The sequence below is a fragment of the Melanerpes formicivorus genome, unplaced genomic scaffold (genome assembly GCF_026170545.1).
Source record: "Melanerpes formicivorus ecotype bairdi unplaced genomic scaffold, bMelFor1.0.p_v2 SCAF_80, whole genome shotgun sequence".
In the NCBI taxonomy this organism is placed as follows: Eukaryota; Metazoa; Chordata; class Aves; order Piciformes; family Picidae; genus Melanerpes; species Melanerpes formicivorus.
This window is the reverse complement of record NW_027142432.1, coordinates 2,389,445-2,402,731: the sequence shown is the minus strand read 5'-3', so window position 1 is coordinate 2,402,731 and position 13,287 is coordinate 2,389,445. Positions and strand designations below refer to the sequence as shown.

Here is a 13,287-nt window from a genome sequence, read left to right as displayed (position 1 = left end):
AGCTGGAAGAGGTGCAGCAGTGAGGGGAGCAGGAACTGAAGCAGCTGTGGAGGCTGGAGCTGGGCTGCTGTCTCAGCTCTGGCTTCTGTTGAGGCTGCTTTTGTGGAGTTGCTTTTCCTGTTTTCAGCTGCCAACACATTCATTCTTCCTATCCCTGCTTAGTTTATAAGCAGAGGAACCTGGAGGTACATGTTATTCCTTACTCTAGTCCTGCAGCTGGGAGCTTCTAAGCAAACACCAATGATTGCCAGGCAGCCCCAGGCAGCTGGGTACTTCTAATCAAACTTCAGTTAACCCTTTCCTGTTACAGCCCCTCAGTTCAAGAAGGACCTCAGGGAACTGCTTGAGAGAGTCTAGCGCAGAGCCACAGAAATGATTAAGGGAGTGAAAGATCTTCCTTAGAAGGCGAGATCGAGGGAGCTGGGGCTCTTCAGCTTGGAGAGGAGGAGACCAAGGGGTGAGCTCATTGATGTTTATAAATATGTAAAGGGTGAGTGCCCAGAGGCTGGAGCCAGGCTCTGCTGGGTGATGCCCAAGGACAGCACAAGGGGCAGTGGGTGGCAGTTGAGGCAGAGGAAGTTCCATGGAAACAGGAGGAAAAAAATGTCACTGTGAGGGTGACAGAACCCTGGAACAGGCTGCCCAGGGGGGTTGTGGAGTCTCCCTCTCTGGAGACATTGGAGACCTGCCTGGATGAGTTCCTGTGTGATCTGCTATAAGTGATCCTGCTCTGCAGGGGGGTTGAACTGGACAATCTTTTGAGGTCCTTTCCAGTCCTTAACATTCTGTGTATGAAACAGTAACAAAGTCAGGCAGTCATTTCTTCACTCCTAACTTTGCATGTGAAGGTAAAAATTTACCATTCCCTTATCTCCATGCTCCTGCTACCTTTTGGGAATAAGGAGTGCTTACCCAGGTGTGATACCACCTCCCACTCCCCACCCCTGGCTGTGAAATCTGGAACCTTTGTTAACCCTTTTCCTTTTGACAAAACCTTGGGTGTGTCCCTTTAAGCTTCCTCCTCTTACCCCTGAAAGTTTCATCTTGTAAAGCATGTTCTAATCTTCCATCAGGATGAAACTGCAGCCAAGGCCTGCGAGAAGCTGCCTGGAGTCCCCTCTCTCATGGGCCTGCCCTGCAGATGTCTACTGAAGGTTATCTGCTTGAGAAGGAGCTGCATCCCTACTGAAGACATCCATCCCAACTTCATGAGCACTGCCTGTCTGCTGTGCCTGTGCTGCTGGTCTTTGAAGCTGCCTGCAGCAAGGCCTGGCTCTCCTGTAGGACTGTGGGCAGTGCTAAGCCACCCCTTGTAGATCAGTCCTTTTGTCTGAGCCCCTTGCTTCTGTCTGTCATTCTTTCTCCATCACCCCTGCCCCTTTGGGATGGGCAAGGGAAGAGTTTGCAGATCTGCCCAGTTGAACCGAACTCCTCTGCTCTCATCAGTATAGATTTGGGTCAGGGTCCAGGCCAGGAACTGACCTGCCAATGCTGTTGGACTCAGGAACAAGATAGAGGACCCCCACTAAATAAGTACCAGGGGCTTCAGCATAGGAACTCAGTGTCTGACCCCCCACAATCAGGCAAGTGTTGGGTGTCAAAGGCTATTTCTGTGTCCAGACACACACAGAGCCCACCCATCTGTCTCTCTCTTATCACTTGGTCCCTGGGGTCTTGACTGAGGGTACAGGGGTTCCCCTTCCCCCTCCACCATGACCACCCAGAAGGACCTGGATAAGAGCCTGAAGGAGAAGAATCACCTGGCAAAGTTGGAGGATCTAAAGTGTAGCCCCAAGGAACAAAAGGAGGAAGACAAAACTGATGAAGACAAAGAGGAAGAGGAAGATGAGGAAGAGGAGGAAGAGGAAGAAGAAGAGGAAGAAGATGAGGAGGAGGAAGAGGAGGAGGAAGATGAGGAGGGAGAAGAGGAAGATGACAAGTACAAGAAGGAGCATGATGAGAAAGAGCAGGGGAAGGAGAAGGACAAAGCCACATCAGTCCCCTGTGTGCCATCAAAGCAGCCAAATCAGTGCCCTGAATGTGGACACAGCTCCCCACCAAGCTCAGAGCCGATGAAGCACTGCTGCCCCCACCGTGGTGCCCAGCCCTTTGTCTGTGGTGACTGTGGCAAGAGCTTCAGGTTCAGCTCCAACCTCATCCAGCACCACTGTGTCCAGCCCGGGAAGAAGCCCTACATCTGTGCCGGCTGCGGGAAGAGCTTCACTCGCAGCCTGGCACTCATCGCCCACTGGCATGGCCACGCTGGGAAGAAGCCCTTTGCATGCACCGACTGTGGCAAAAGCTTCCATCGTGGCTCCAACTTCCTCCAGCACCGCCGTGTCCACACCAGCGAGGGCCCACACATCTGTTGTGACTGCGGCAAGAGTTTCCAGGAGAACTCGATGCTCATCGCCCACTGGCACATCCAAACCAGCCAGAAAGCCTTCAGCTGCAGCGACTGCGGCAAGAGCTTCAAGATGAGCTGCCAGCTCTTCCGGCACCGCCGCGTCCACACCGGAGAGAAAGCCTACTGCTGTGCGGGCTGTGGCAAGAGCTTCTGCTGGAGCAGAACCCTCATTACCCACTGGAATGCCCACAGTGGCAAGAAGCCCTTTGCTTGTACTGACTGTGATAAGACCTTCAACCATGTCTCCCAAGTCTCACAGCACCGCTGTGGCCACACCAGCAAGAGGCCGTGCAATCCAGGCACCTCCAGTGAGAGTCTGAGCCACAGGGCAGACCACAACCTCAGCAATGACCTCTCCGAGGGTCACAAGCTGCACAGCAGAGAGAAGCCAGCAGCCACTGAAGTCATCTCCAACCCCTGCAGCAAGTGTCAGCAGAGCTTCGCCAGGCACTCAGACCTAGTGAGGCACATGCGGATCCACACTGGGGAGAAGCCATATGTCTGTGCTGTCTGCGACAAGAGCTTCAGCCAGGCCTCCAACCTCACCCGACACCACCGGATGCACACAGGGGAGAGACCGTACCGCTGTGCTGACTGCGGCCAGAGCTTCAGCTCCAGCCATGCCCTCACGCAGCACCACCACACTCACAGCGGCAGGAAGCCATACCGCTGTGCTGACTGTGGCAAGAGCTTCTCTACAAGCTCCACCCTCCTCCAGCACCACCTCATCCACACTGGGGAGAAGCCCTACCGCTGCACTGCCTGTGGCCAGAGCTTCAGACATGGTGCCACCCTCAGAAGGCACCTCGATGTCCACACTGGCAAGAAGGCTTTCACCTGTGCTGACTGTGGCAAGAGCTTCAGCCAGCGCTCCCAGCTGCTCTGCCATCGCCGCATCCACGCCGGCCAGAAGCCCTACGTCTGCAGTGACTGCAGCGTTTCACTCACAGGGCCTCCCTCAGGCAGCATCGCCTTGTCCACACAGGTGAGAAGCCCTTCCCTTGCACCACCTGCAGCAAGAGCTTCCGCTCCAGATCTAACCTCAGCAGGCACATGCACATCCATGCCAGTGACAAGTCTGTGCTGGGGGACGCAGAAGAGCACTAACCCCAGCACTGCCAGGGTAAACATCACCCCCATGGGGGACCTATTCCAGCAGATTGAACCAAGATCACCTCATTTGCACCCTGTTTTCTCGGACTCTGGGGACTCTGGCAGGAACAAATGCCCCACTCGCCCCTAAACACTAATTAGTGATGAGGAGAATAATTAACAGTGATGAGTCAGCACAGCCATCACTGCCACTGAAGCTGGACTGAGCTTTGCTGGGATTTGTATGCTTTCTACCCTTTACTTTGGGTTTCCCCAGGCTGAATGCCCCTTTCCTTTGTCCCTTGCCCAGCTGTAATGCTAAACCCCTTAAATTAAGAGAATCTTCTCTTAGTTTGGGTTTCTTTTAGACATTCCTCTCCAAAATGTCTAATTCGTGGGGACTTTTTTTTCCTAGGCCAGAGGCTGGAGCTGTGTGCCCAGTTCAGGGAGGTCTTTGGTGAGATTTTCATCAGTCTTGATAGTGTCTTGGGAGGGTCTCAGGGGCATATCTGTCTTCATGTTTGAGCCCCATCCTGGGCATTTGGTGCTTTGGGGGCACATGTCAGCAGAGGCTCCTCCGCTTCTTGAAGATGGGGGTGTCTGTAGCAGGTAGAACATGAGGATGTCCTGCCCTGCCACCACTGCTAGCTCAGCCACGTGTCTCCCAGGGAGTGAAGCATTGTGATGGGGCTGTCACTTCAGAAGGGAACAAATGTCTTGCTGTAACCCTGCAACCACCCCAAAAAGGGAGTGGAGTGGCCCCCAGCCCCAGCATGTGCCCTGCAGTTCCCCTGATATGAATCCTGGCCTAAGAGTTATTAAAAGTAAATAGATTGAGCAGCAGATATTCGTAGTTTTATATATTTGTATTGTCCAACCCTTGGACTCTTACCCATTTCTGCTTTTCCATGTGGGTGGAGATGAAGCCATAATCTATAGTCCAAGAGGGATCCAGAGACATCAGGGCCTGGAGACAGCTGGGGAGGGAGTCTGTGGCACAGGTTCTTTGCTCCTCTCCCTTTCCATCTGCAGGCAGTAACACTGGCAGAAAGAGACAGACCCATGCTGTGAATCCATGGCTCTGTGGCTGGTGTCACTGCCACAGCTCTGGGGTCAGACAATGGGATGGGCAGCACAACACCAGGCTTGCTGGGGTCAGATGGGATTCATCTTTCTCCAAGGGAGCAGAGAGTCTTTGCTCAGGAGCTTTCAGGGCTCAGTGGCAGGCCTTTAAACTGGACTTGAAAGAAGAGGGGGACAAGATGAGGCTTGCTGGTGAGAAGCTGTGGAGGGACAAGTCATGATTAGAGAGGGCTAGCGAGTGCCCTTAGGCTCTTGTTCTGAGCTGTGCTGGGGACACTGCAGCACATTGAAGTCCTGTGGAGATGAGCCAGGGGCTCCTGGGGATTTGAGTAGGGAAACATTGGTTGAATCACTGCAGGCCTTTAGAATGGAAGACCTGTAAAGGTCCCTTCCTACCCAAATCAGCCTTTGATTCTATGATTGTATGCCATGGAGATGTCCCAGACATATTGGGACCAGTGCTGTTCAATATCTTCCTCAATGACACAGACATACATAGAATACATACATAGAATGTATGTGAGGTTGAGGTTGAGGCACACTCAGCAAGTTTGCAGATGATAGAAAGCTGAGTGGTGTGGTTGATAAGAAGGAAGGACAGGATGGATGTCATCCAGAGGATCTGGACAGGCTGGAGAAGTGGGCTCAAGAGAACCTCAAGCAAAGTGCAAGGTCTTTCACCTGGGTCATGGCAACCCTCAATATTAATGCATGCTGGGGGTGATGAAACAGAGCAGCCTACAGAAAGGGACTTGGGACACTTGTAGGAGAAGGGCTGACTTCAGATAGCTTTGGAAGGTTATGCTTGGTCTCTCAGTAGGAAAAGAATGTAAACACCTTGCAACTGAAGGAGAGAAATTGGGCAGAATTTGGTTGGATTTGTTAAAACATTGTTTTGTTATTTTAGCCTATTGTATGCCTTGATGACAGGTATGTCAACAGAGAATAGCCAATTGAGATGTGACACATGTGCCTGCTCAGAGACTAGAGAACTTTGCTGTATAACGTAATAAATGTCTTCCCCTGCTTACACCTTGCCCTGGGAGCTGTGCTCAGGGTGGTGGGACAGCTAGACTACAACAAATGGTTCTTCACCATGAGTGGTGAAGCCCTGGAATGGGTTGTCCAGGGAGGTGGTTGAGGCCCCATCCTCGGAGGTGTTTAAGCCCAGGCTGGATGAGGCTCTGGCCAGGCTGATCTAGTGTGGGGTGTCCCTGCCCATGGCAGGGGGTTTGGAACTAGATGATCCTTGTGGTCCCTTCCAACCCTGACTGATTCTATGATTCTATGAAATGGTGACCCCAGACATGCTCCTTGAGCAACTACAGATTACGACTTCCACTGGCACCACCAACAAATAATTTTGCTTCATGGGGACTGCAGAGATGGTTGTGTTTAGCAGCATCACAGATGGTAGACTTTAAGCTGTTAATCTCTGTGAGATGCTGATTGTGCCAGAAGGGAAGCCTGGCACTGATGATGCTCCCCAGCTGAGTTTAGGAAGAAGCAAAAAGCACAAAGAGGGAGACACGTGGTGGTTTGAGCCGTAACTGAGAATTAAGAGCTCAGATAGGGGGCAAGGCTGAGAATTCCTCCCTCGCTTTCCCCCTCCTCTCTCCCAATCGAGAGAAAAAGAAAGGCAAGGAGCAAATCTACTGAGAAATGATTTGGAGTTGGTTTGGAAGTAGAGAGGTAAAAAGTTTCTTTAAACAGTATACATATATATATATATACACAAAATAGATGTATATATACACATATATTTATGACAATAACAGGAAGGGTTCACAAGGGTCAGGAACAGGGATGGATGGGGAAAAAATGCATTCAAAACCAGTCCTTTGAAGTCCTTTGAAGAGGCCTGGATGTAGCAGGGAGGAAAAGGACCAGGCCTAACTACATAGCCTAAGTTATCCTTTGAGAGATCAGGCAGGTAACAAAGAAGTGAGTTCAAAACTGTAGGATGAAACTTTCTGTCTGAAAAGAGTAAATGTTCTGTGTTCTGACCTTGTAAGATAAGTGGAAAGGAATGCCTGCTTGTTACTGAAATGCAGCTGGAAGGTTTTTTCTCTTTAACCATATATTATGCCAGTTCTGTTAGAATGTTCTAATCATCTCAACCTGAGCATTGTGTCTTGTATGGCTTACATCAGTCTGTTAGACACGCTGCCTTACACAGCTTCTGCTTATGCCATAGAGTTAGTTTTAACTTGCTTGCTTCTGTGTATGCAAAGAATGTTAGAAAGGCCAATCAAAAGTGGTGTTCTATGGAAAAACAGAAAGGGGAGATGTGGGAAGAGGTTGTTTTCAGATAGCTTTGGTAGGCTATAGGGAAGATTTGCCTTTGCTGGAATTACAGAAAGCTATGTTTTGTCTTTGACTCTGGGAGTAATGTAAACACCTTGTAACCGAAGGAGAGAAGCTGGGCAGAATTTGGTTGGATGTGGTAAAATATTGTTTTGTTATTTTGAGCTATTGTCTGCCTTAATGACAGGCATGCCAGTAGAGAATGACCAGTTGAGATGTGACACAAGTGCCTGCTGATAGACTAGAGAGCTTTGACACACTTCACAGCATCGCTAAGGTTGGAAGAGACCTCAAAGATCATCAAGTCCAACCTGTCACTCAACACCTCATGCCTAAAGCATGGCACCAAGTGCCACATCCAATCCCCTCTTGAACACCTCCAGGGATGGGGACTCCACCACCTCCCTGGGCAGCACATTCCAAAGACAAGTGGCTCTCTCAGTGAAGAACTTTCTCCTCACCTCCAGCCTAAAATTCCCCTGGTGCAGCTTGAGACTGTGTCCTTTTGTTCTGGTGCTGGTTGCTTGAGAGAAGAGACCAATCCCCTCCTGGCTACAACCTCCCTTCAGGTAGTTGTAGAGAGCAATGAGGTCTCCCCTGAGCCTCCTCTTCTCCAGGCTAAGCACCCCCAGCTCCCTCAGCCTCTCCTTACAGGGCTGTGCTCAAGTCCTCTCCTCAGCCTCGCTGCCCTTCTCTGGACACCTTCAAGTGTCTCAATGTCTGAAGAGCTTACAGCCAAGGCCCCTATCAAATTTTGAGAGCTCAAAAACAAAGGTCCATGGTTTTAGACAGTGCTTTACAGTGCTGGGCTCTGGAGGCAGGTTGCAGCTTGTATTAATATTTGAAGACCAGTCCAACAGTCACTGTACTTAGGGTAAAGTTTTCATTTTTCCCTTTTGTTTTCCATTTGTTAAAGACAACACCTCACTTTACTGTACAGTGTAATAAATGTCTTTGCTTGCTTACAGCTTGTCCTGGAAGCACGTTTGAGATTAATCTACCATCTATATTGCAACACTCTCCAGCAGCTCACCAGGCCTCAACTAGGACTCAACCAGCCAAAACCTGCCCTCCACGCTAAGCCTCAGAAGGCCCAGAGCAGGCCTCACTGCCCCCTCAAGCTGAGCCCACTAGGCCTCAACCAGGCCTCAATGCCCCACCTCAAGCTAGATGCATGAGGCCCCAGCTGCGCAGCAAGCAAACAGCTTGGCCAGCGAGGCTGCACTGCCACACAGACCAAAGAGACAGCAGCTGCTACACACCCAGAGCAGAGGAGAGAGAACTGGCTGTGAGCTCTGCTTATAGAGATAGCTGCAGCATTATGGGATGGAATAACAGTTGACAATGTCCTGTTCCTCCCACTGGGCTGGGCTGTCCCCTGGAGGGATGATCTCTATGGGAGGAGAGTTAGTCCTTAACCTACAACAAGTGTGCAAAGAAAGCATAGGTGAGAAAGAAAGGTTCTGGTACAATTTATTTGTCAGGAACTAAAAGTGGGTGAGAAAAACATCCAGGGTGTCCTTGGTGGCCATCAAAGGTAACTTGAGGAGGGTGTTTGGGAGACCCCAGACTGTTTACTCAGGCACAGACACACAAATCTGTCACTGAACCATGCCTCATGAAGATGTAATAGGGAGGAGGAATAATTGCATGAGGCAGGGGTGAGTTGGTCATAGCTCAGGTCCAAACAGCCACAAGAGCTCTTCCCTGGGGCTCCTGGGTTCTGGAGCCATCCCCAGTGTGCCCAGTGCTGAGAACACAGAGATGCTGCTGCTTGTGCTCAGCGGTGCCTAAGGAGTGATTCAATTACAACATCCTCCTTACCCCTCCCAGTCAAACTGGGCCTGGCTGATGATAAACTCAGTCCCCTGGGCCCCTCCCAGTACAGACTGGACTCAGTTCCAGCACAAACTGGATTCCCTGGCCCCATTCTAATACAATCTGTACCCCACGCAACACACACTTGATCTTTGTGACTCCTCCCAGCACAGCCTGAGCCACCTGTCAGTACGACCTGGATCTCCTGAGCTGCAGCACAGATGTGGTCTTAACCCAGTACCAGCAGCATCATCTCAGCATCTCCCAGTCCAGTCTGAGTCTCATCCCTGTGCAAAGTGCATCCCCCAGAATCTCTGATTCCATTCCAGAAGAACCTAAGCCCTGTTCCAGTGTACACAGGACACCCTGATGCCATCCCAGTTCACACTGGGCTCTCCTCCCTGCTCAAACTGAATCTCTTTGAGCCCTCCCAGTACAGACTGGGCTTTGTGCCAGCACAAAGTGAATTCCCTGGTGCCCTACCAGAACAGCAACAGCCTCATTCTAGCACAAACTCTATCATCTTGCTCCATCCCAGGGGATGGGTCCCCTTCTAGCACAAAGTGCATTCCTTGGTCCCCTTCCAGTACCTACTGCCTCCCTCCACCTGTGAACCGGATACTCTGATGCCATCTCAGCACAGACTGGGCCACCCCAGTGCAAACTGCATACCCTGAGTCCCTCCCAGTACAAACCAGACTCCATCCAAATACTAGCTGGAGTCCCTGATCCCATCCCACTATAGACTGGGTCCCATTCCACTCCAAGCAGGGTGCCTTAAAGATCTCCAAGTACAGCTTGGCCTTGTCCCAGTACAAACTGCTTCTCCTGATCCCATTCCAGTACAATTTGAGACCTGTCCCAGAATAAACTGCTTCCAATGGCATCACCAAGTACAGACAAGGGATTATCCCAGTGCAAGCTGCATCCCCTGATCTCCTCCCAGCCCAGAAATGGTTTTGTTCTACAGCAAAGTCAGAGCACATCCCACTACAAACTGGGTCCCTGTCGGTTTGGAACTGGAGGTTGTGGAGTGTCCCACCCCCAGGCAGAAAGGCACCACAGGATCTGGGAGGAACCATTCAAAAAGCCCTGGGATGGAGCAAAGCCTGACCACAGGCAAGAAGATCATTTACAGCTGTGCTGTGGCAGGAGTGTGGCTAACCAGACAAAGGAGTTCCCTGGAGTCAGCACTGCTGTGGCCACATCTGGATGCTTGATCCCTGGGTGTGGGAATGACCAGTCTGAAGGAATGGAGAGGAACTGCAGAGGCTGCAGAGGAGATCTGCCAGGATGGGAGTTGACATCTCTGTGGAGAGGCAGAGGGACCTGGGCTGCTTCAGCCTGCTGAAGCACTGGGCACAGCAGTGTACACATGGCTGAAGGGTGGTTTCAGAGAGGATGGAGCTTATCTGGGGAGTGGGAAGAGACCAAAACCTCCACACAGTGCAGCTTGGAAGATTCAGAGTGGAGATGAGGTCAAAAAAATGTCCCTCAAAGGGCAGAGCTGCTATGCATGAGGCCATCCAGAGGTGTCAGGAAATGGCAGGGAGAGCACAGACAGCTCAGGGAAGGGATGGAAAAGCCAAGGGAAGAGCTGGATGGGGAAGCAAGATTGGTGTTAGCAGCCTGAAGGGAAAGAGCTGCAGGCATGGGACAGTGTAGGACAGGCTGCAGTAGGGATGGCCAAGGGCTCTGGCAAGGCTGAGAGGCCCAACAGGACCAAAGTTTTTGTCCCCTTGGCTCTGGCAGTTGCCTCTGCCACCAAGGCCTGTGAGGAGAAACTTTGCTTTGAGGCTTTGAGGTTCTTCTATTGCAAGGGCAGTGGTCAGGGCTTTGCCTTTCTGCTTCCTAGACCAAAGGCAAGTTTTTCTCCCTTGCACTTTGCCTTTGTCTCCCTGCAATCCTGGCCTCTAACAAGCTGCTCTAACGAGTCCCTGGGGAGCCTTTGTCAGTAACAAGCCTCAGTGAGGCCAATCAGTGCTTCAAGGTACTTTGGAGTTTCCTTCTGCTTTGGACTTCTTGAGAGGCTTCTTGGCAGTAGCTTGGCAGAGTCTCCTGGCAGTACCTGAGGATGATGTAATCAGCCCCAAATACTCCATGGGGCTCATTAAATACTGCTGAAGCTCTAATTATTGCCAAGGTTTCTGCAGCTAATTATCATAGTATCATAAGATCTGCCTTGCCAGGGGCTGGGGCTCAGGGCTTGGCCCTTTGGATCAATGAAACCCCTCCAGGTTTCTTCAGCAGCAGAGCCACTTTGAGCTGCTTGTCCTGACCTCTCAGCACTGCCTCAGGTCTCTGCTCTCACCACAGCCTGGAGATGCTTCAGTGCCTCCATTGATGCTTCCCTTGCATCCACTCTGTCCTGCTCTAACCAGACCCTGGGGACCCTTTCCCAGTATGCTGCACTGGGACCTATTAAAAGCAGAAGAAGCTTCAGAGTTTGAAGATGATTTTGACTTCTGGAGAGGTTGCATCAGCTTCTCAGTCTCTGAAGTTCATGGAATTGACAGCAAAGCCACCAGAGGGCTCCTTTAAAATACCTGGGGTGGTCCTTTTGTGCTGAACCAAGCCAGGCTCCTCGGCTGGAAGCTGTTACTGGCAAGCAGGCAGTGCTGCAGAGAGACAGCTCTGGCCCGGAGATGCTCCTCTACACAGCACAGCAGGGCTGAGGACACTGCCAGAGGATCTCAGGGAGATGAGGAAGGCAGAGGGAGCTTCAAGCTGTCCAGGACTGGGAGGGTGACTGAGAGCTCACTGGAGGAGAAGTCACTGCAGTCACTGACACAGTGAGGCTGTGGGTGCAGGACACTGCAGCTGTAGCTCCTGGAGGCATCTCTATCTCGGCAGCTGATGCTCAGCTGAAGGCTCCTGGAGTGTGCTCACAGAAGGAGGACCAAAGGCCTTCAGTTCCATCCTGTGAGCAGCAGTGATCAGAGCTGGGTAAGGAGAAGGCTTCACTCCCAGCCCCTCTGCCTTTCTCTCTTCCCTTCACTGTCTCTGCAGCACTGCAGGCCTGCTCCCTGTTTCTCCACCTCTCCATTGGACTCTCATTCCCTGGGTTTGGGCTGTTCACCACTTCCTTTTCTGACACCAGAGGAATCTTCATGGCAATTCTGGGTCTCTGCTGCATTTGAAGCTGTGATGAACTCTGCCATGGGTTGTTAGTGAAGGGACTGAGCTGAACCATTCCTCCTGAACCTCAGGGACAGGGGTTACAATGAGGCTGAGAGAAGTGTGCCCTAACTTGTCACTGCCTTTCCCTCCTTGGACAGGTCTCCATGCCCCGAGGCAGCAGATGGCCAACAGCAGCTCCATCACCCACTTCCTCCTCCTGCCATTCCCAGGCACAAGGCAGCTGCAGCTCCTGCACTTCTGCCTCTTCCTGGCCATCTACCTGGCTGCCCTGCTGGGCAATGGCCTCATCATCACCACCACAGCCTGGGACCACCACCTCCACACCCCCATGTACTTCTTCCTCCTCAACCTTGCTCTCACTGACCTGGGTGCCATCTCTACCACAGTCCCCAAATCCATGTCCAATTCCCTGAGGGACACCAGGGACATTTCCTATGCAGGATGTGCTGCACAAGTATTTCTGCTTTTCTTTTTGCTTTCAGCAGAGTTTTCTCTCCTCACCACCATGTCCTACGATCGCTACGTTGCCATCTGCAGACCCCTGCACTATGAGACCCTCCTGGGCAGCAGAGTTTGTCTCCATCTGGCAGCAGCTGCCTGGGCCTGTGGTTTCCTCAATGCTGTGCTGCACACAGCCAATACATTTTCCCTGCCCTTCTGCCAGGGCAATGCTGTGGAGCAGTTCTTCTGTGAAGTCCCCCAGATCCTCAAGCTCTCCTGCTCCACGTCCTACCTCAGGGAACTTTGGCTTCTTGTGACCAGTGGCTGTTTATCATCTGTCTGTTTTGTGTTGATTGTGGTGTCCTATGTGCAGATCTTCAGGGCAGTGCTGAGGATCCCCTCTCAGCAGGGACGCCACAAAGCCTTTGCCACCTGCCTCCCTCACCTGGCTGTGGTCTCACTCTTTCTCAGCACTGCTTTCTTTGCCTACCTGAAGCCCTCCTCAATATCCTCCCCATCCGTGGACCTGGTGGTGTCAGTTCTGTACTCAGTGGTGCCTCCAGCAGTGAACCCTCTCATCTACAGCCTAAGGAACCAGGAGCTGAAGGCTGCCCTGGGTCAACTGATCCTTGGATGCTCTCAGAAGCAATAAACTCTTTGTCTTCTCCTGCAGAGCAGTTCTGACGTCACTCAGTGCAGGCCCAGCCTGGCTGCTTGAGTTCTGGCTGCTGCTGGTGCTGTTCCCCTTGTGAGAATGTTGTTTCCACACAAATGTCTGTCTTCAGACCATTTCTGCTTCAGTGTTGTCCTGTCTGCTGTGACCCAGAGGTTGCAGACTTGAGGAGCTGTGCTCCCTGTGTGATCAATACAATAAAGGACCCTGCAGGGAGCTGTTTCTCTGAGTTCCTTCTGCCAAGGCTTCTGTGGAGATGCAGTTCAGTGCCTGTGTGCAGAGGTAGAGGGGCAGAGTCCCAGCACAGCAGCAATGCCAGGGAGCC

The 13,287-nt window shown here is 51.7% G+C and overlaps 2 protein-coding genes across 2 annotated transcripts; both read left to right on the top strand.

Annotated features, from left to right (window-relative positions):
- Positions 1–1,108: 1,108 nt before the first annotated feature.
- LOC137454320 (zinc finger protein 271-like) lies at positions 1,109–3,630 on the top strand. Its single transcript, XM_068164372.1, is given in 2 exon segments — positions 1,109–3,339; positions 3,342–3,630. Coding segments are annotated over 2 exon segments (1,800 nt in total). The 5' UTR covers positions 1,109–1,712; the 3' UTR covers positions 3,515–3,630.
- An 8,378-nt stretch (positions 3,631–12,008) lies between these two features.
- On the top strand, positions 12,009–12,941 carry LOC137454442 (olfactory receptor 14A16-like). The gene has a single exon (XM_068164481.1). It carries the CDS (start codon positions 12,009–12,011, stop codon positions 12,939–12,941), a length of 933 nt encoding a protein of 310 aa, XP_068020582.1.
- The last annotated feature ends 346 nt before the right edge of the window (positions 12,942–13,287 follow it).